At 45.2% G+C, this 23,823-nt stretch overlaps 1 protein-coding gene across 1 annotated transcript in view; it reads left to right on the top strand.

Moving 5' to 3' along the window:
* Xylt1 (xylosyltransferase 1) overlaps positions 1 to 23,823 on the top strand; it is a 288,836-nt gene that overhangs the window by 259,918 nt on the left and 5,095 nt on the right. The window contains exons 9-11 of the mRNA XM_028778238.1: positions 5,431 to 5,693; positions 12,739 to 12,934; positions 18,287 to 18,620. Of these exons, the coding sequence (XP_028634071.1) occupies positions 5,431 to 5,693; positions 12,739 to 12,934; positions 18,287 to 18,620 (793 nt within the window). The remainder of the gene's footprint in view (positions 1 to 5,430; positions 5,694 to 12,738; positions 12,935 to 18,286; positions 18,621 to 23,823) is intronic.

The following is a 23,823-nucleotide window of genomic DNA, read 5'->3' as shown; positions in this document are numbered from 1 at the left end:
AGTGCTGAGGAATAGAGAGACAGGAAGAGTCATCATGAGGTGTGGTGACCAGCAGAGTAGCAGGAAATGGCAAACTTCAGGTTCAGTGAAACACCTGTCTCAAGGCAGGAAACCCTAGTGGCATAGGAGGGATACTCAATATCTTCTTCGAAGCTCCATATCTACATGCACAAGTGTTTACACCTGCACACATACATGCAAATGCAGACAAACGCTACACACACACACAGAGGGAGAGAGAGGCAGAGACAGAGACTGACTCATGGCTGTGCACACATTCAATGAAAGATAGTGGAACTCGAGGCACCCATTTCCAATGGCATTCTCAGCATCTCCTCGACATCACCTCTCAGTCACAATCCCCTGGAATATTTGTTAAAAGCGTTTTTCTGGGCATGTGCTTGACTATCTTGAGGGCAGGGTGGTTTTTTTAAACCCCAGCACTCCTGACATTGTGATTGGGTCACTGTGTTGGTGGAGACCACCTCTGTGTTCTACTCATTAGATTGTGGTTACACCCGTCAACTTTCAAAGGTATCTCATAGCATCCCCAAGATGTGGCTTAGGTTCAAACTTGCCCCTTCTTGGAAACCACTGATCTCCAGCAAAGTCTAGAATATCATTGTATTTTTAAAGTTCAGTTTGGAAAAACTTAAGGAGTATCCAGGTTGGGAGACCACCATGTTCTATACACTTGAAGAAGTAATAGGCGGTGACGTCTCTGACCAGCCTTTTGCTATTTTGTTCTGAACAATGTGGAGAAATCAAGTAGGAAATGCTCACCTGCTTGCCACAAGCCCTGAGGGTGCCTTGACCCCCCAGGTTCTGCTCTAGATGGAATCTCCTCAGTCTATATGCTGCCCCAGGACAGTGTGGTGCCTGGAAGGAGCAGGGCTCCAAGTTTCTTCCTCTTTTTTAGCAGAATCGAAACAAAATCTCATTAAATGTTTAAATAGATCAGGTGGGGGTTACTATAGTCATCACATGGAGATGACATTCTGCTTCTCAGAAAGATGGCAAGAGCCACATCACAAGCTAGGTGACGTCACAAGACATCCTCACTGTGATGGCGTAGAGTCAAAATTGCCTTTGGGGAGCTCCAGGTCTCTTATCCTGGTCCCATGGAACATTGTCACATGCATGCAGTATCTCCATCACCAGGAGGCTTGTCTAAGATGCAGATCCTCAGCCTCCTCCACAGCTACAAGTCAGCATCAAGCAGGGACTGCTTATAAGGTCTCCATAAACTGAGATTCTGTCTTGTTGGATCTACTCTTTACCAGCCATGAGCCTGAGCCTCTGTAATCATTGGCCTTGCTGGGTTGGACATCATCTGCTCTGTAGGTGGAAAAACTGAACCCACAAAGGGATTCAAATCACTTTTCTATGTCCATGAAGCTAATGAATTTCTTAGGGCTAAGGACAGATGAGTATGTGGGAATGAATTTTACCAATAGTCATCATTAGTTCTGTGCTTCTCTGGACACACAACAAGCAGCCATTTTTCTGTTGTCATCTATACTTCCCAATCTTCCCACTCAGCATCTTTATCTGCCTATATTTAGTGGTGCACTGAGAGCTGCCAGGGGACCCTCAGACCCATGTTAACTTTTTTTTTTTTAAAGATTTATTTATTTATTATATATGAATACACTGTAGCTGTCGTCAGACACACCAGAAGAGGGCATCAGATCTCATTACAGATGGTTGTGAGCCACCATGTGGTTGCTGGGATTTGAACTCAGAACCTCTGGAAGTGCAGTCAGTGCTCTTAACCACTGAGCCATCTCTCCAGCCCCGACCCATGTTAACTTAAGTATAGACTTGAGTGGTTTGGGACTCTTCCCTCATGGAAAGGATGCACAGAGAAAGAAGGCTGCAAAGGGAAAATGCCTCATGTATCTAAAAAAAAAAAAAGTGACCTGTGTCTCTGTCTAGGAAGATCCCTGCCCTTGCTACAGACCTTCAGCATTTAGAAACAGCAGACCAGAGCCTTGGTATGCTGATTCTTGGGAGTGTTGCTCCCCTCAGGGTGTTCCTGGATGTGTCATCTGTATAGCAGCCCCATGTCCTGGGGACATCATGGTCTCCAATGAAGCCATGCTAACTTAGAGAATGAACTGTGTGCACACAACTTTCTTTTGCAATAAGTAAAGATCAAGGCTATCCTTCAACATCTAGACTCATATAACTGAAGAAGCAAAAAAGAATAGAAGTTCTTTTTCTAAAGAGCTCTATGGAAGAGAATGATAAAAATAGATGCATAACCTTGGGGCTAGAGAGATAGATGGCTTGGCCATTAAGAGTGCTTCTTGCTCTTCTGGAGGACCCAACTTCAGATGGCTCACATCCAGCTGTAACTTCAGCTTCAGGAGATCAAAGACCCTATTCTGGCCTCTTTGGGAACTTATATGCATGTGGCATTCACACACATACACACACATGCACTTATACACATAAATTCTTCATAAAGAAGTATACACTTCTAGAAGATTATTCCATGGTCAGAGAATAGCAGATGGAAGTAACAGCCATCTTGCTAATGAGGCAGATTTCCTGACCCTAAAAATTGACAACCTGTGGATCAATAGGGAACCCGATAGCCAAATTAAGTGGCAATGGTGGATCCCTTAACAGCTACTGAGAATGCATGCAAGTAACTCATGCCTGTACCTATTTCAAAGGCAGGGTAATAGAGGTTGGAGCAGTTGGACAACGCACCTAAAGACACACACACCTAGGAAATAGCAGAGGCTGTGGATGCAAGTGGGCCTACTCCCTATTGCTGTCCAACCCCTCTCCAAACAGACACCAAGGTCTCAGGAAGTGTAGGGGATGGTGTGTTCCACACGACTTCAGGATGTTTCTCTGAAGGACTTCCTGCTCACTCACTATCTATCCTAGAGGTGTGTGGTAGAAAGAGCTTAGGGTTTGGAGCTGTGGGGTTTGGTGCAAGTGTTAGGCTGTGACCATTTCCTGAGTGTTGATTTCCTGAGAGATAAATGTCCTCGTCTGCAGAAGGGGAGTGACAACCCTGCCTGGCAGAGTTTCCAGAAGCTTAGGTGTTGAGATTCATGATGCCCTTTGTTATTCTCTGTGCTATCGGTGTCAGAACTGCAGCTTTCAGTCCTTGGAAGGGCCCACGGTATCTGATCCGCAGCAACAGTCGGCCAGAATGAACTCCTCAAGGGATGATGCTGGGCTTTATCTCTTTGTACAGTCCTGGGCTGTGGGTCAGCATACCACAGCTCCCTGACCAGAGTCAGCCCAGCCTACTCTTATAAATGAAGCTCTGTTGGAACTCAGCCTCTGTAGCTCATTTACTATTTTGTCTCCGGATATATCCTTGCTTTAGAGTTGAGAAGTTTCGGTGCTTCACATATTTACTGTTTGGTCCTCTGCTGAGGATGTTTGTGAAGCCCTGCCTTAGAAACAGCATAATGCTTACAGATGGCAGCTGTCTCATGTTTTTTGAATCTGTACATTGTGTGAATGAATGTACTTGCATGTGGGGTGTGTGTGTGTGTGTGTGTGTACATAGAAACCAGCTTCATCTGTTGTTTCTCTGGACAGTCTGCTATAGAACTCAGTCCTCTAGGCCAAACAGCCTCCATCTTCATGAGATCAGCTAAGCCTACTTGCAAAAGTCTACCAGGGTGTGGTCTGTGGACTGTTGACATTACTGCCCAGGAGGGGTCAGCAGCACAATTGAACTATCACCTGACTATCTAGCCTACTGCCCTGTCCTAGTTGCTTATGGCCCCAGGGTTCTCAGGAAGGGGACAGAGTATACAGGCTGGGGAAGTTTGACAAGAAGAGGCTCTATGTGTGCAGCTATGGAGCCATCAGCTCTGCTTGGTGCAGACCTTCTAGGTGCTCTATGGTCATCCACACTTCTGCCTATAACCTGTCACCCATGTTCTGTAAGTAAGCCTAAGAAATTCTTCCCCACGGCAAGCATTGCTTTAGCTGAACTTTGGTTTGACATTGTGGTCTTATGAAGACAGAATAGATATTATTTAAGTCTCCCTAGAGGAGATATTTTAACAATGCTCTCCATGAAGCAGGGTCTCTCAGTTTACTGGGTTTACCCAGAATTTCCAGATTTGGCTAGGCTGGCTGGCCAGCAAGCCCCAAGGATCTACCCGTCTCTGCTTCTATAGCCCTGGGATTACAGACATACATCACTTGCCCGCTATATTTGCACAGGTCCAGAGATCCAACTCAGGCCCTCTGTCTTGCAGAGCAAACTCTTCCCTAGCTGAGCTGTCTCCCCTAGTCATGATATATCGTCTCTTTGACTTCCAACCCTGATTTCACCCTGGATCAGCCACTGATTTGCTGTCTATCTGTGAACAAATCCTTCTCCCTCTGGACCCTCTTCCATGTGTTCTCATTTCACACGGCAAACAAAATCAACCAGGAGCTTCATTTGGGATTGACATTTCTGAACGTCACCCCCAGGGTTGTTGACTGAGTAGAGAAAAGGCAAGGGCTGTGGGTTTGCATGTCGGAAGTCTTGCTCAGACCACGGTCCAGTCAATCACTACCCTGGGATGGGTTGTATGGAGTCTCATTGGCTCTGAGAAAATAGCTGCTGGTTGAAAGGAACTTTTTATTTCTATTGGAAAATGGTTATCTAGCAGATCTGTAGTCCTGAAATTCCAGATTAACTGAGACAAAGGATAATATCTGGATAAAAGAGAGGAAGTGTCATTGACAAGGTGGAGTCCCGTATGTGAGTGAGTGTGTTTTTCTTTTGAGCCATTTGGAACACTACCAAGTGCAGAATGCCATACTCCTAACTCCTAGAAAGTATGAACTATTGTCCTATGGAGTGTCCCCTGTGAATCCACAAATCATCTAAGATGCTAGAGGACACTAGGGCAATGGCAGGAAGAAGAACCCATGTTTTGTCCAAACGGATGGGCTTCTATTCCTGTTTACCTACCATTGCCACCTCAGAATGCGACCCGGGTTTCCCACAGCAGTCACTATTTAAGAGGAAGCCACAGTTGTTTCCTTGAATCTTCCACTTTGTAAACATTGCCAGTGAATTTGATTTTAAAGCATTCACCCAGCCAACTAAAATAAATCCGTCCTGGGATGCTCCTCGGTGACCTTCACTAAAAAGCTGGGAGCAAACACTAGCACTGAACACCCACGGTTCAATTTATTTCAGGGTCATTTGAGTGGTGCTACCTAAATGCCCACCACGCTTTGATGCCTTACAGATACTAATGTCATCCACTCTCAGTATGACCCATTTTATAGAGGATAAAGTTGAAAACAGGTCATGGAGTCCCAGGGCTGGAGTTTAAAGCTGGCAGGTTTACTGCAGTGGCTTGCCTCTTCTTGTAAGATATAGGATGAAGATAGCCACCACTACTTGATAATAAAACTTACATTTTTTTTCTCTCCTGAGCACAGCAGACAGCTCGGCCCACCTTCTTTGCCCGAAAGTTCGAAGCCATAGTGAACCAGGAAATCATTGGGCAGCTAGATTCTTACTTGTACGGGAACTATCCTGCGGGGACCCCAGGCCTCCGCTCCTACTGGGAGAATGTGTATGATGAACCAGATGGTATCCACAGCCTCAGCGATGTGGCCCTCACTCTGTACCATTCCTTCATCCGCCTGGGTCTTCGAAGGGCTGAGTCATCGCTACACACGGATGGGGAGAACAGTTGCAGGTGAGCCAGGTGCTGGGCTGGGTCCCTGGCAGAACAGGGTGCTAATGTCATGCTCTCCTCTCCCCGCTCCTCCTGATCAGCACGTGAGTCTCTATGCTAGCACTCTGCTTCTTATCTTACCTTTATCCTCCAAACACAAGCTGTGATGTTGGCCTTACTCATAGTCTTTGCTTATACTACTAACATGCACTCTCCCTCCCTTCCTTCTTTCCTTCCTTCTTTTCTTCTTTCTTTCTTTCTTTCTTTCTTTCTTTCTTTCTTTCTTCCTTTCTTTCTCTTTGGTCTGTCTTCCTTGGTTTTGTTGTTATTGTCGTTGTTATTTTGCAAACAGTATCATACTATATCACCCAGACTGACCTTAAGCTCATGGTGATCCTCCAGTCTCAGCTCCCACATGCCAAGATCACAGATGTGCAATCTTATATCTAACCTTGGGGAAAATCTGATCCTCCGACCCTCAGTTTCTTCATATATAAGATGAAAAGGTGTGCTCCCAGGCCACCTCTTGAGTGTATATTATTATTCTCACTTGACTAGGACTTTACATGCTGAGTGTTCAGTAGCTTGCACATAATTCTGGTATCCTAGTGGCCCTGGATAAGCTATCACAATGGTTAGCAGTGAGCATTCTGGTTGAGATAGTAAGTGGTTAGCTGGCCCTCTAATTGCTGTCTCATTGTGGCTCTTTATTTACTGTCCCATCACTGCACAGTCTGGCTTTCCTAGTCATTAGGGCCGTCAAGTCTTACCCAGTCAGAAGCTTGCATGTGTTATAGTGTGTGCATGTGCGCACATTCATGTAACTGTGGATGCCACAGACCAATGTCACGTGCCCTCCTCCACCACCCATCACCTCACTTTCTAGCACATTTCTTTTAAAAGTGTGTATATGTATACGCACATGTGTCTTTGGGTGGGCATGGAGGTATGAGTGTGAGAGTATGGATAACCATGGAGGTCAGAAGAAAGCATCCGGTGTCCTGGAGCTGGAGTTACAGGAAGGACTGAGCTACCCATTCTGGGAACTGAACTAGCATCATCTACAAGAACATCTTGTAAGCCCTTACTGCTGAGCCACCTTTGCAGCCCACTGTGTGTGCGTGTGCGTGTGCTTGTGCGTGTGTGTGTGTGTGTGTGTGTGTGTGTGTGATTTAGATAGTCTCTCATTGAACTCAGCACTGACTGATTCAGCAAGACTGTCCAGCAACCCCAGAGGTCCTCCTCTCTCTACCTCCCTCAGTGCTGGCAATACAGGCACATGCCACAGTTCTTGCTTTTTATGTGGGTACTGGGACCTGAACTCAGATCTTCACAGTTACATGGCAAGCACTTTTACTAAATGAGCTATCACTTAATCTCTCTGGGGTCAGAGAGTCCTGCCACTGCCACCTCTCTTCCAAGCCTAAGGAACATCACCTCCAACAGGCCCATCACATGTGGCTGTACCACCTAGTATCAATGTCAGTGAGTGTCTTTCCCCCTGTCTAGTCTGTGAGAAGAGTATCAATCTTGGAACCACTGACAGTCTACCCAATGTACAGCACAATGTCCTAAACTTGGCCAGCAGCTGTCCTTCCAGCTTACTCATGAGCCTCCTAGAACCTGTAAAATAAATGATCGTATAGGAAATTCCAAAAGACACTCCCGATTTATTAAGGGTTGTTGAAACTTTCTCCTGGTACTTGCTTTGGAATGAAGCAGGCCATCTAGTTGCCGAAGGCCCAGAATCCTTTGACTTTTCTCCTTCATTTTTTATTTTGATGGAGCTATTGTGCTTTGCCATGGGCAAACCCATGTATTTATGAATCGGAGGCTGAGAATAAATCAGGACAAAGGACCCTTATCCCAAAAAAGGCAGAGTAAAATGAATTGCTACCCGTGGGGCATCTAGGGAAATAGCAAATGCCTTTCATCTGATCGGGGCAGTTCATGCACTCTGTGTAGTTCCAGGCTGTGGTGCAACCTTTCATAAAACGGTGCTTATTGATTCAGTCTCTCATTATAAAGTAATGCATGTGCTTTTGCAAAAATGTTTGCTATAGCAGATTCCAACATAGGAGAACAAGAAAATAGAAGCTACTTCCGATCCACCATGCAGGGATTGAGATGCCAATATGTTAACTACAAAACCTTAACTCAGACCCTAGCAAATAATACTACTTGTGAATTAGCATGAGTCCCACTGGGGGCATTGCACACCAACCGAGAGCACCTGAGCTTCACACACCTGCAAGTCAGGATGAGCTCTGCACCTGCACGAGGCGCTGCGCATACCAGCCTAGACCACATGTGCTACCTGGTTCAACTCTTGCCCAATGTGGTTAAGATGTCAACTTGGAGTTGACTGCCAAAACACCTGCTTTTTCAAAGCAGTTAGAAACCCAAAACTGTATGTTGCTCAATTTTTTTTCAAAGCTCACCTTATTTAAATAAGGGGTGGGAAAAGCATACCTTGGGGCAAACAAATGTTCCGAGTGAATTCTATAAATTATTACACAGCCTCTTGCCTATTTCCCTTTTCTTGGTGAAGCTGCTGTTGTCATTTCCTAAAGATGGAGGGATGTGAGCATCAGGGGCAGAGGGCCTTGTGTTGCACCTGGAGTTACATGGTCCTCAGCTAGAGAGGACCCTAGGTTACCACTCATCAGCAAACACTGCTTGAATACCTATTGTGTACCAGGCTCTTTGTTAGGCATGGAACATTCACCTCTAACCCAGACAGATCTGACCCCAAGGTCCTTATCTTCACATGCTAGTGTGAAGACACACAGTTCCTAAGTGTGCACATGTGCATGCTTGCACACACACATACACAGAGAGAAAGACAAAAAAAAGAGACACAGAGAGAGATCATCAATAAGAACAGATGCTGAGTTGTGAGATAGTTCTCATTAAGTATAAAGACAAGGTATCGCTCACCATATACTCACAAGAGGAGAAGAGCATCCCCAGCAGAGAGAATATCCTGTGGAAAGGTCCTGAGGTACATCTGAACTCAGCACACCCAGGAGCCCAAAATAAGGTACCAGTGGCCAGAAAGTGGTAGGTTTGGGCTTAGGGGAAGAAAACAATCTGAGAAAGACAGCTTTGCAATCCAGGTAAAAAGTTTGAGTTTAGCATTAAGTGCCTATGGCTAATAAGGAGGCATCCAGTATGACTACAGTGAAGAGGTTCCTGTAGAGCCACCATGGAGGCATTGTGGAGGCTTGGGAAGGCTCTGGCAGCACTCAGCAGAGCAGAGGGTTGAATCAGACAACAGGAACCCTTAGTGGAGATGGCTCAGTGGGAAAATCTCTTGTCTCACAACCATGAAGGCTGAGTTTGGATCTCAAGCCTGCACTGTAACATCTGCTTACAATCCCTAGCAGTGGTGAGAGGAAAGATGGATCCTGGAGGCTCACAGGCCGACTATCCTAGCCTAACTGACAAAGTTTCAGGCCAAAGGGAGGCCTCATCTCAAATAAAAGGCAACCCTGTCTTAGAGTTTTATTGCTGTGAAGAGATACCATGATACCATGATACTATGAGTAAGGCAATTGGGGCTGGCTTACAGTTTCAGAGGTTCAGTCTGTTATCATCATGGTGGGAAGTGCAGCAGCATGCAAGCAGACTTGGTACTGGAGGAGCCAAGAGTTCTCCATCTTGATCCTCAAGCAGCAGAAGGGAACTGTGTTACACTGAACAGACTTGAGCATGTGTATGAGAACTCAGAGCCCCACCTCCACAGTGACGCACTTCCTCTAACAAGGCCACACCTCCTCCAATAAGGTCTCACCACCGAATAGTGCCACTTCCATAGGTCAAGCATATTCACACCACCACAGTGCCCAAGGCTGACTTCCACAGGTACACTATGCACACACTCACCAACACTCCCATATCCGAAAACTCATCCCAAAACGCACACATAGAGAAACACACAAGCACACACCCAGAAGAAAGTAAGGAAAAATAAGAATAAAGCAAGCGATTGCTCCAATACTCAACCTTCCCTCACTCCTGTTCTTCACATGCAGCAGCACTCAGTATGATTGACACACTTTCTCCTATGCCTCTCAGGCAGCAAGCTCTATACTGTCTATAGCCACGCCCACCTCACAAAACAAACACTGTTAGTGCATTACCTGTGGATTTCTGTAACAATACCTTGTAACAAATAGACCAGGGTTAGGAATTTGTAATCTTTCCTTAGTGTGGGTATGTGAATCAGCTGAGCCATCTTCCTTCTTAGTCTGGACTGGCCTCTCTTCCGTGTCCTCAGCCAGCTGTAGGTCAGAACTTAGCTGGGAACTGTTGGCTGAACCACAATGGTGTAGGCTAGGACAACTTTAATGACTCTCATCTGTTACCCATGACTCATCTTTCCATAGGCTGGCCCAACTATGCTTGCATGATGACCCAAAGAAGGCTGGATCAGAACAGCCATGGCACCACCCCACTTGCTATTGGCCAGGAGGTGGGAAATAGACTCTTTCTCACCACTGCAAAGAAACATTGAAGACATGGGACTTTGGGGACACCCATACAAGTGAACACAGACTTCCATAGCTATATCAAGGAGTCCAAGTATCACAAATGAGCATTTTCATTTAAATGAACTAAAATTAAGCCAAGCATAGTGGCACACACATGCAATCCTAGCATATGGAAGTCGAGACAAAAAATAGTCAGGATCTCAAGGTCATGTTCAACTATGTATTAAGTCAGATGCCCTCCTGGGATGCATGAGACTCTGTCTGAAAAGAAGGAGGAAGAAGAGGAAAAAGAGGAGGAGGAGGAGGAGGAGGAGGAGGAGGAGGAAGAAGAGGAGGAGAAGAATGAGGAGGAGGAAGAGGAGGAGAAGGAGGAGGAGAAGGAGAAGGGGAGGAGGAGGAGAAGGAAGAAGAGGAGGAGGAGGAGGAAGAGGAGGAGGAGGAGGAGAAGGAGAAGGAGAAGGGGAGGAGGAGGAGAAGGAAGAAGAGGAGGAGGAGGAGGAGAAGGTAGTCTAGTGGGTAAAATGCTTGCTACTCAAGAATGGAGACCAGAGTTCAAGTCTCCAGCACCCACATAAAAGCTAACTGAGGCAGCATGCACCTTTAGTCACAGCACTGTGAGGCAGACAGAAGGATCCCTGGCTTTGCTGGCTAGCCAATCTACCTAATTGGCAAGTTCTGGGTTTAGAGAGAGATACTGTCTCAGAAAGTAAGTTGGAAAGTTATAGGGAAAGACGCCTTCCATCACCTTTGGCCTACACACACACACAGACACACACACAGACACACACACACAGGCACACAAATGCATTCACGCATGCACACACATGTACCACACATACATGAATTAAACTTAAAAATATTGAATGAACTAGCATTAAAATTTATGCCCACATTTCAAGGTCTCAGCAGTTGCTTGTGGCTACCATGTTGGGCAGCACAGAGACCCAGTCCCTCTGTCACCTGAGAAAGCACTGCCAGATAGCCAAGTGACTGCAAGATCACAGTGTCCTGGGTTTCCCACCCACCATGATCACACCAAAAGTGTGCTAGCGTGGGCGGTGAAGACCCAGCAATCTGAAGATGATGTGGGCTCTTTCTGCAGAGCCCCAAAGGCAATCCCGGTAACAAGGCAGTGATTTCGAGAGGCTCGTCAACCCAGGAAGGAGGCCTCCCCAGCCATTCTAATTGGGCATAAAGACTTAAAACTCCAGATCGGAAGCAGAGGGAAGCCTGCAGTTAGCAGAGAGGGGACCGTGATTTGTGGAACGCTGTTATTAGGGAACCACCGCAGCCTCTTAGTGCTGTGCAATTTACACACTGCAGAAGCAGCAGCTTTTTATTCCATCTTCCCTTCTGCTTTCTGCTGCCCACTTCCCCCTCTTCCATGCTAAGTTTTCTGGCCCTACCTAGCCAGCCAACCTGTGCGGACCAGAGACGTACAACTTAAAGCAAGCTTCATATGAGAGGCTGGGTGTTTCTAAGTGTGTGTGTGTTGGCAGTAATTTTTAGAAAAAGAAAAACAGTGTGGGTTCATCGACACCCACCTGAGGAGAACAGCAAGAAGATAAATCAGTATTCCTGACAAACTTAGATACCAGATTTAAAGAATTTTACAGGTGTGTGTGGAGTAGGGGTGGTGAATGAACATCAATTCCAAAAGAATAACAGATATGTTACAATATTATTACCCATCAATAGATCACTGCTTCTATAAAGTACAATGGCATACTCTCATCTGCACACACACACACACACACACACAATTTTCTTATTTTCAGAGACATGTGAGCATGTGCAGAAAGTCCAATAGATCAAAAGCCTAACATATGTGTTACAATTCCAGATACACAATATTCATGGGGCTGGGGAGATAGTTCTGTCAGTAAAGTATCTGCCACATGAGTATGAGAACATGTTCCCCAGAACCCACATTTAAAAAGCTAGGCATGGTGGCAGGTGTTTTGTTATCCTAGCACTAAGGAGGTAGAAAAAGGCAGGACCCTTGGGCTCACTGGCCAGCTAGTCTAGCCCACTTGACAAAGTCAAGTGATAGAACCTATCTCTAAAACAAGGTTTAAGACGCCTAAGTAATGACATCTATGGTTTCAGTTAGCTTCCACATGCATGTACATGTGCACACACACACACACACAGTGTTAGTCAGCCCACTTGGTAACATGTATGAAAATACACGCGTAGAAAATGAGGCTACAGGAAAAGGCACCAGCAGAAGTATCCAGACATCATTTCGCTCACTGGTACCCAGTACCAGAGGACTCAGTAGATATCTGTGAATTGGTGTTATATAGATAACATAGGGGAACAGGCATCAAAATCAGTGATTTTTCTTGATTGTACTTTCCTATAGTCAGCATGTTTTACATTTATCACTCTTGTGAAAAATGTATCGATTTGCAGTCATTAAGACCCTAAGTTTATGGATAGCAGCTTTCAGACTGATGCAGATTATGGTAGGCTAAATTGGGGCTATTCTAGGAACTAGACCACCATGGAGTGTGGGAGGCTCATGATAACACTACACACCTCATAGCCTGGTCCCCTGTCCTCAGGTACTACCCAATGGGCCATCCAGCATCTGTCCATCTCTACTTCCTTGCTGACCGCTTCCAGGGCTTTCTGATCAAGCACCATGTGACCAACCTTGCTGTGAGCAAACTGGAGACACTGGAGACATGGATGATGCCAAAGAAAGTCTTCAAGATCGCAAGTCCCCCCAGTGACTTTGGGAGGCTTCAGTTTTCTGAGGTAAGAGGCCAAACAGTGTCCGTCGTAACTGTCTCTCGCAGCTAGCTCTCTTGCCAGGCTCTGTGCCCTCTCCTGACACTTAGGGCTGGAAATAGAGAAAGAAGGGATATGCAGAGCCCTAAAGATGAGCATATTCTGTTCCTGGAGACAATTTTCCAGTTTTTCTATGTACTGGAACCAGCATCATAAACAATGCAAACAGAGATGTAGTGAAGTATCAACATCTTTGAACAGAAGCAGCTTAGTCTATAGTCTATTGTTTGGGGTAAAATTTCTTCTCTTAATTTTGCTTCTCTATCATTGATTTTTTTCTAAGCCTGTTTTAGGAATGGACCAGTAACAAGACAACTTTCTCATAAAGTCAGGGCATTAGTACCATTTTATGGATTGGGTAAGTGAGGCTTACGGACATCCAATTATTTTCTGAATAACTCCTAAGACACTACTAAGACATGAAAAATAACAGAATACATTACATATCCCACTGGCCACAAAATTCATGCCTCATTTTGTGCTGTTATTTTTCCTTTGTTCCTAACACGGGGGCTAGCTCCTATCCTTTAGGAGTAGGTGGGCTGGTGGCCTTGTAAATGAATGAATAGAAAGATGGAGAGATGGAGCTGATTGGTAATTAGATAAACTGTCGGACAAATGGATGGGGGCATGGGAGTATAAGTGGGTGTGTTAATTGACAGATGGGCTGATGGATGACAGATGGGCAGACAGATAATGGATTGGAAATATAGGCAGTGGGATGGATAATGATGGAGATGGGTGGGTGGATGGACATACACATTCATAAAAGGACCGATGGATAACAAATAGACAGACGTGTAAATGTACATGGATGTACATGTAGGCAACAAGATGGATTGATTATGGATGGATTAATGATGGATGGATGGATTAATGATGGATGGATGGATGGGTGGATGGATGGATGGGTGGAGGGATGGATGGATGGGTGGATGGATGGATGGATGGATATGACAGGTGGAATAATAGATAGATATATGGGCAGATATACAGAAGTATATGGTTGGATAGTGAATGGGTGGATGGATAGAGGGGTAGATGAGTAGACAGAAGTGTCCAGAGATGGGTGAGTGGGCTAGCACGCAATGTATAGATTCATAGAGTATTGTTCCCTCTACTCACAATAACATCAACTTTTAGACATGTTTGTTTTGGGAGAAAGCTTCCTGGTCCATCCTTGTTTCCTCATCCCTGCTTCCCAGGCCCAGAAGGCCCCACATGATCTGGTTACTGTTTGACTTTCTAGCCTTGTCCAATACCACGCTGTCTCTTGCTCACAGTTCCTGTATCTTTGTTAAACAAGATGTCCTTGACTCAAGCTTGTTATGTCCCGATACTGAGAGTGCTTTCTCACAAGTTGTCTATGTTTTGCAGTCTTTTATTTTTTAGTCATTCTGATCTAAATCCAAAGAGGCACCTTGAAGATGCCTCCCCTGGCTGCTCCCATCCCACCCTGTGTCTCAGTAGTGACATTATGCACCTGCTACTTCCTTAATCGTATCTTTTAGAATTTACCTTCTAATGTTATCTTGATGATTTGTGATCATGTCTTGCTTATACACTAGAAAACTGGACCTCTGTCTATCACTCACTGCTGCATCATCTGCACACTATCATTAGTAAAAGTGCCACACCGTTAGTGGATGCTGAATACTGTTGAATAAACGTGACTGCCCCTGGGGCTGGGAAATGCTGGAAGAAAGAGGAAGTGTGATTCAGCTTGGGCATTGTGACAAATGAGTTTGAGTGCCAGGTCAAGGATGAAGAGTGACTTGATATGCAGGAACTTGAGGGCCTAGGAGTCTGGAGAGAGAAACTGCACCTGCTCACATGTCCTTGCTGGTCCTTCTCCATTCCACTCCCTGAAGGCCTGTCTCTCTGTTCTTTCCCATGACTAAATATATTCCCCCTGTCAAACAAACATGGGTGAGATTCTTGTAAACCCGTGTTTTAAAAAAAGGTTCCATGGGGATTGACTGGCTCTGAGCTGCTATGGCAGCCAGCTCCATAAATTACTAGAGTCAGCAGGGCAATTAGATGTTGCTCCAGTTGGATTCTGTTCTAGGGGCCCAAGCAGCCCATTGAAGACGTTAATGTCCCATTAAAGAGATGAATGCCTTGTGTCTGGCCTTTCCCTGTTTATCAGCCTGCTGGTAGGTCACTGGGTACCTCTGGCAGTGACAAGAGATGTTGGCCACAGCATGGCTAGTAATGTGTGAATATTTTCACTATGGGTCCTGCAGTCCTTGTAAGAGGACAACCAAGACCTCCATCAGCAACGCAGATTCAGGAAACAGAGGTCCTAACCTTGTATGTAGAATTTTTCTAGACATGCTTAGTTAATGACAAAGATACAGAGAAGGTAGAAAGACCTACGGAGCCACTTACAAACTGTTAAGGATACGCTTGATATTAGCGTGGTCTCAGAATCTTACAAAGTAACAGATGGTCAACTTAGATTTATCTAGCATGATAGCCCATACCATTGATTGGAGAAAGGAATGCTCACTGAGGACACACAATATGCTAGATTCATGAGAGACAGCAGTGAACCAGACCAGGTGTCTCTTGTAATGAGACTGAATTCTGCTGGGACTGGCAGACAAGTAGTGAGTGACGAAAAACCAGTTCAGCTAATGACAAATATTGCAGAAAAAAAAAAGAAGTTCATTCCTGTGCTTGCTCAGGCTCAATAGGCTGGTGATCAGATGGTCCCTTTTTCCTCCTCCTCCTCCTCCTCCTCCTCCTCCTCCTCTTCCTCCTCCTCCTTCTTCTTCTTCTTCTTCAAGACTTCTTAAAAGAGCCCAGGTTTGAAGCTGAAACTTGTAAAACTGCCACCTCACCCATGGGAAGATCTACAACATTCTGAGTGGAAAACATCATTGACAGATGTCCTGAGATTCTGGGAAGGAGCTTGGCATGCTGAAGAAGCAAGGCTATTGAGACTGGACATGGAATGAGATGATGACCAAGGCCAGTGTGGAGGTCATGGTGAATGAGCTGGAGACTGGTGGAGGTCTTGGTTGAAGACGACAGGGTTGGGGCCTGGAGAGCAGCATGGTAGACTTAAACATTTATTTAAACTTCTACAATTGCTCATTTTACAATGAATGGTTGTAGACTCTCACACTAAGGCCAAGTGAAAGACAACAGATATGACAGAAAGGGGACTCTATGTGAGGGTGATCTCCTTTCCTCATGCTTTGGGCAGGGGGCAGGGGACACTCTTCATGCTCCTCGGTTTAAGAGAAGACCCTATTTTTTGGAAGATGATTTATACTTTCCAGCTCAAGTGACTCTGTTTGAAAATACAATTTCAAGGTAACTGCCCACCTCCATTCCTTTAGGGAACACAAGAACAATACTCTAGAGAGTTCCCTGATCAGTTATGAATTTATTCTGTATGACCTCAGCATGGTGTTGTAACCATTCTTCCTTTTTGTTAGTAATGTTGCAAGGGCAGGTGTCCAGAGTATGGGTATACAGAGAAGTCCATCTGCTTGACCCTGATCATTAAATATGTGTTGAACTTCAAGATAGCTAGCTATCCAGGTAGGTAGGTGGATGGATGGATGGATGGATGGATGGATGGATGGATGGATGGGTGGATGGATGGATTTCCTGGTTGATGATACACAGATATTATATACATCAGAAGTTGTTCCATGAGAAATAGATACTGTGAAATAAATAATTAATAGGTAGCACATATTGACAGGAGATGGATGGATGGATGGACAGACAGACAAGTAAATGACTACTATTAATAGTGTTCCTGGACTTCCACAGCAAGTTACTAACTCTGAACATCAGTTTCATCTGTACACTGAGAATAGTGACAAAGTCCCCTTCCCAGATGAGAATATCACATGAGCAGGGAGGTACACCAGATACTTCACCTCATGCCTGACTCATGTGAGCCTTCATTGTTGACTATGGAACTGTAAAGAGTATGCATGGTAATTCCAAACAAGAATATGGAGAAAGAAAATCAGCTACCATTTGTTGCGTATATACAGAAGCTTCTCCAGAGTTGTACAGCCACTCTGTCACCTTAACCTGCACACACACACACACACACACACACACTCACACACACAACACCAGCTTTATGTGGTGTTCAGTTTCTGCCACTGACATGCTTATGTGCTTGACTTCAGAAGTCACCCCTCTTGGAGAGCATCTGGCCCCCCTTCTTTTTAGTAAAAAGACCTCCTCATCTCAACATACCTCAGTACCAAGGTTCTGTGTGGCTAATTCACTTTTTTTGTCAAGCAATTCACTTACTTATTGGGAAAACATTGCCTGATCACCTACTATGTGCTTGTCCCTTTTGTGGTAACCATGAAAGAGTTGAGATTCACACAGAGCAGGTGCTTCTCACAGGGCCTACATTATGGTGAAGGAAAGGGGTATGTTGAGGTTTCAGATAGCCCAAAGGAGACCTTTCAAATAAGGTGTGAGGAGGTAGGAGATTCCGGGCAGGAAACATGGTTCAGGACAGGGAGGGTGTGGCCTGATAAGTTAGAATGACTGAAAGAAGGAGCACATGGAGCAGGATAAGTAGGTGGTGATGGAATGAAGAAAAGCCTGAGGACCATAGTGATGGGTTGGCTTAGACCCAGGGACAGTAAGAAGCCCTGAGCAATGAAGCACAATGTGACCACTCTGGATTCCCAAATGCAGAGTAGCTTAAGGGTGCCAAAGTGGAAGGAGTAAAACCAAGGGACTTGCCACTCAGCTACCCAGCTGGTGTGGGTGAAGGGTAGATGTGGGACATGCCCCATCACTGTAGTCCAGAGCAGAATGCTTTGGAGAAGCCAAAGCTGGATCTCCATGCTACAGTGGTACGAGTTCCTGGGCTCTGTTTCCAAGCATCTGTTGGGTTGCTCCAAAGCCAAGTCTCCCATCCTTATTCAGAAGGAGCACACAAAATTCAGAGTGCTATTTGATAGAACTAGAGGACCAAGAAGAGCCCAGCCTCACCAGGTAAGTGGCAAGTTGTTGTTGTTTGGAATGGTGTGTAGGGTGGTGTTCATTCATACTTGCATTCAATACAAAGGTTTAGAAATTTTTGAGTCAAAGCACACAGCATGACTTTGGCACAGAGGGATGCTGGTTTAATGGATGACTTTTGAGTTAGATTCCCAATCGTGTCAGGACTCCCATGTCTTCTTCTTACCAGCTGTGTAACATGAGTCCTAGGTGACTTGGAGCCCCAGTCTCCTCATGGGCGAAATGGGTATATGCAACCACCCAAGCAAGATCTTAGACTTTCCTAGGACTCTGGTTTGAGGATTTATTCTCTTGTTTCAGGTTGGCACTGACTGGGATGCCAAGGAGAGACTGTTCCGGAACTTTGGTGGTCTTTTGGGGCCCATGGATGAGCCAGTGGGGATGCAGAAATGGGGAAAGGGACCCAATGTGACCGTGACTGTTATTTGGGTGGATCCTGTCAACGTCATCGCAGCCACCTATGACATCCTGATTGAGTCCACTGCAGAATTCACACACTACAAACCCCCTTTGAATCTGCCTCTGAGGCCTGGGGTCTGGACAGTGAAGATTCTCCATCACTGGGTGCCGGTTGCAGAGACCAAATTCCTTGTCGCACCTCTGACCTTCTCCAACAAGCAGCCCATCAAACCAGGTGAGTGCTCTCAGAGTCCCCGAGGAGGAAAGAGTTCATCCCCATAGAGCCCTGGGATCCTATGCCCAACATGGTACATGAGGCTGCCTTGCAGAGAGCAAAGCTTTCCTATTTGGGTTTTTTTCCTACTTATTTACCCTATAGAGCTGGCTCATTTCCGCCTTGTACACAGAGGCAATGCCATCTGTGTGGGTGTTTATCAGCTGTGGGCCCACTGGACTGCCACAAGGCTCTGTTCATATTTAAGACAAGCTGGGGACTAATCCTAGGCACACAGTGAGTTTTAGCATGGCTTCTTGGCTGTTTGGAAAATGATAATTACTAATGGAATGCTGCTCAGAGAATATGTGATACCCTAAGTAAAAAGGACAAACCACACACTGGTGGGAGATTATTTGCTCCCCAAAATAAACCAAAAAAAAATCACATAAATAAGAGTTTAGAAAACTATGAGCCCAGTTGACTATGGCCATTTCTGGTCTTCATTAAAAAACAAAGCAAAACAAAAACCAAAAATCAAACAAACAAACAAAAATCTTACAGGGAACATGGCCGTGGGCACTTGTGGACACATGTCTGCTTTGAAGCTTTAGTGGCAGACTCCAACAGTTAGGACAGAGACAGTGTGGCTTAGAAATCAAAACCATTTATCTCCTGGAGATGATGATTGCCATTGGCAGCTATAAAAGAGAAAAGAAAGGAAAAAGAAAGAAATAAGGAAGAAAAAAACAAGAAAAAAGAAAGGAAAAATGAATTCCCCACATATGTATAATAATAATAATAAAAACCTTGCCCTTGTTAATAATGAGAGGTAATAATGAAAATTACAAGAGAAAAAAAAATTGTTCCAGAGTGGGAAATAAATTCGTGCCTGTGGCAGTCAGACGGTGCCACAGGGCAGCTCAGAGATGCATGGACATTTATCCGAGGCTCCTGAGAGCTGAGTATGCAGGCTGAGTTTGTGGAATGGATGACCCCTTCTCCTCATGGTCCACATACACACACATGCTACACAGAAGTGCTACACTCAGGAGTAGGCCTGGGAAGAGACAGAGGCAAGAATTGTAGCAGAATTGTTCATAACAACGTAAGACCACAAACAAGCTATGAGTCACCCACTCAAAAGCACAGCGTGTGTTTGGTTTACACAGTCGAGTAGTGCTGTGTAGTAGAGACAGCAGTAAAGACCAGTTCCATCCAGCTGTAAAACACACTGGATGAGGAAAACTGATCACAGAACAAGCATGCTTAGGATTACTTCATTCAAGTTTCCAAACCAGGAAAAGTCAACAATATTTTAACTATTTCGGGATTCATGTGTGAGCAGGAAGCTAAGAGAAAGAAGAGACTGCTGACATACACTTCTGGCCTTTGCTTCTTCCTGTTAGCACAGAGACCACAGAAAGGGAAACTGAGCCCCTAAAGGCTAACTTGTTTTTATTACAGGCAAAGGAGTTACACTTAGATTTCTATTTTTTATAGACTTTCGTTTGTCAATAAAATCTGTTTTAGCTAAATTCTTACCCTTCGGGGGTTACCACTGTAGACAGCCTGCCTAAACACATCTTCCTAACACCTTTGGCAATGTTTTAAATCATAAGACCAAGCATGTGCCTTAAAGCACAGAATCACAGTTAGGATGCCATGGCACATTCTGTACCAAATGGGCTTTTGTAGCTTTCTAAGTCAGTGTGTGTAAACTGCCAGCCAAAGACATTCCACCATTTAGAAGCCACAGGCTGTTCCTTACTGGACACAGTACCTTCTGTTGTTTGGTGATGGCTTTGTTGCAGAAAGTGCTAAAAGGAAGATTCTGGAGCATAAGACTGTATGTTCCCATTCCCAGACAGACTCATAGAAACAGGATCTAATACAACCTCCCCTTGGTGCCTATAGAGAATTGGTTCCAGATTCTTTCTTGATTATAAAACACTGCAGATGTATCAGTCCCTTAAGAGCATAGTATTTACATATAACCTATGCCATTCTCCCATTCACTGTAAATCATCTCCAAATGGCTCATAATGCCTAATACAATATGAATGCATACACACAGCTGTGGCATGTTGCTTTAGAGATGATGGCAAGAAAAGCTACATGGACCTGACCAGCACACACACAGTTTTCCTCAGGAACTTCCCTGAGATACAGCGTCTGGGCTGTCCATCTGTATGTTACACAACACAAGCCCAAGACCTAGATACACATGACAGTCCTGATAATTGGGAAGCATTCCCACTTGGCAGATACCAAGTGCCATACTGATAACACGGGCCAGGAAGACATAGATGTGGGATGGGTGCCTACAATCCTGAAAATAGAGTCTTGGCATGAATCCTGGCAGCTTCTGCTAGGTCTTTGTGCTGAGCAAGCCAATACCTAGACACATGGTGTCTTCTGAAACTCTAAGCCTCTGCTCCAGAATTAGCCAAGACATATCCCACCCACTTAATGTCTTCAAGTGTCCCTTCGTGGGCATCTTTTCACATCCTTAAAGACCTAAAAGCCAAATGTGAAGAAGAGGGACTGGAGCCACGTGTTCTCCCTGCATCAGACACAGCTGTGGGACAGCACAAAGGATGCTCTAAATCCACCCACTCCAAGAAAGGAGCACAGGATCCTGCTAGTGGTCATGATCTCTCCAGTATTTTCTTCTGTGATTTCCAGGGAGGTGGGAGTTGCTCCCAGCATCCCCTGAAAGACCTTGGGTCAGAAATTCCCTCAGGGAAGCAGGTCCCCTGTTGGCAGTAATTGTATTTGTTAATGAGACAAGGAACACTGAGGTGGGAGTAATGCAATTTGTGAAATGATTCATCTTGAGTAATTTACTATTGATGCGTCCCTGGTAATCTAAGAAATCTGATGAGGTGGAATTGAGGAAAATTTAATTATGGAGGCAAGCATCCGAGCTGATGCTGTAATGCCATTTCCCACGTTAACCTCATTTCTCATAAAGTGGTATGGCTTTTTTTTTTCCTGCATCAACCACGGTATTTTGCTCCCAACATTTCAATGTCTGTTAGCTGTTCCTCTTGCTTTGAATTGCCCCACCATTTGTCAGCTTGGCTTCTCTCAATCACCTGCCCCTACCTCTGCAGAGTAGAAGCACAAATCGACTCAGAGAAATTAGGACATGCAGCAAAGGCAGAAAGCCCCTTTCTCCCAGCACATAGACCAACACTGTCTTCCAATATCCTGGCTATGGCCAAAACCTGACTTGTTGAACTTTCATTTGACCAAGAATAAGATCCTCTTCAAATAGGAAACACCTTGTTTGTCTCCTTCACCCCCAAATGCTTACAATATCCATGTTCCTTCTTTTAGCCCCAGGGAGATTCAAAGTCCTCTTGTGTGCCCCTTGCTTTGATTACAGATTATGTGAACTTGTAGCCAGCCTCCTGAAGATCTAACTAACTGGTGCCAGGTTGAATGCCCACACTTGTCATATGGGAACAACAAGGTTTCAAAATACTGGTACCAAGATGGAAGGATAGCAACCTCACTTTAGCTCTGAGCTCATTATTGAATTTGCATAGAGCATCATGGTGGACTGCATGGCTTTGCAGCCAGCCCACTCGGGATTGAACTGACTATAGCATCTATTTCCTCACCTATAAAATGAACAAGATAAAAACAAGCTCTATAGGTTTGGTTGGTTGGTTGGTTGGTTGGTTGGTTGGTTGGTTGGTTTGGTTGGTTTGGTTGGTTGGTTGTTTTTGTTTTGAGTTAGAGGATCATTAACTAATAAAAGCCAACAATAATAGTGCAGAACTTAGCGTCAGCACCTTGGACAGAACATTATGCTCAATGTATTGCCCTCCGAGTTACACAGGAGGCACAGTATGGAGGTGAAGGCTCACTGGTAAGATGAGAGGAGCCATCAGAGAAAACTGGGGCATAAGTCAGAAGCTACACAACATGTATATGGGACTTGGGTACTGAGACCAGTCATTCCAACTAGGTCCCGCAGGCAAAAAGGCTGGCATCCACGAGGTGATCAAGCAGACAGAGCCTTTAGAAGGGTAGCCTAGCCCACTCTGGCCCATTGCAGGTTTCCAAGGACCACTTTGCAGTACTGAGTTCACCATGCTTTGGACCAGGCTGCCAGGAAGCAGGAACCTGCAGCTTCTCCAGAGGCCACAGCAGTCTACTTGGCAGCCCAGCGCTGACCGCTCCACAGGCTTTGTGGCCAACAAACTTGAATTCACGTTCTGGTTCCAACTTCACTACTTGTGTGATTTGGTACGGAGGCGTCACATTTGCTGTCCCCTCTACCCTATACACATCCATCAGTACTTCATTCAGATGACAGCTCCTCAGGAAAGTCTTCCCCTGGCTATCCCAGATGGCTCTCCAAGCCAGAGCAGAGCGAACACTTCCCATAAATGAAACGTAGGGAATATTTTCAGCTTTTCAGGAAAAAATGCTGTTTCTGGTTCCACTCAGACATCCACTATAATACCAGAGCAGCCATGGAGAATATATCAGCAAGTGAGCAGGACTGTGCTCCTATGAAACTTTGTAAAAAGCAGAGGCTGGGCTGGCTTTGGCTAAAGGCCCATCCTGTGCTGGGCTCACCTTCACTGACCTTATCCATGTTTGCAATGACCTTCACTTCCCACTTATCTCTTTCCTTCTCATTGTCATTCTCTCTCCACTCTGAACCTGCTGTATTTGGACATCAATGAAGAGCCACCTCTCAGGCTATCTGGTTCATCCCACCATCTAGAACAGAAGCTGGTCGCTGTGTTTAGGTATCTGTGTCCAAGAAATAAATCGCTGATTGCCTTTCAGATCAGAGAGGTTTAGTAGAAAACAGATGCTGAAATGTAAGTGCTGAAGGACTGGGGAGGTAGCTGAGACTGTAACACGCTGCTCATCAAGCACAGGACCCACATAAAAAGCCAGGTGTGGAGACACGCACCTGTGACCCCAGTGCTGGGTGCTGAGTGTGCAGATCCCTAGAGCCCACCACAAACAACCTAAATGGACAGATCAGCTGCAGATTCAGTAAGAGACCTGTCTCAGAAATAATAATAAGGTATAGGGTATTGAGATGGCTCAGTGGGTAAAGGCATTTGCCCTTACCCCTACATGGTGGAAGGAGACCTTCACACACATGCGCATATGCACAATTGCACACATACAAATACAGAGAGAGAGAGAGAGAGAGAGAGAGAGAGAGAGAGAGAGAGAGAGAGAG

The sequence above is a fragment of the Grammomys surdaster genome, unplaced genomic scaffold, assembly GCF_004785775.1.
Source record: "Grammomys surdaster isolate TR1022 unplaced genomic scaffold, NIH_TR_1.0 330, whole genome shotgun sequence".
NCBI lineage: Eukaryota > Metazoa > Chordata > Mammalia > Rodentia > Muridae > Grammomys > Grammomys surdaster.
This window is presented reverse-complemented; position numbering and strand designations above follow the sequence as displayed.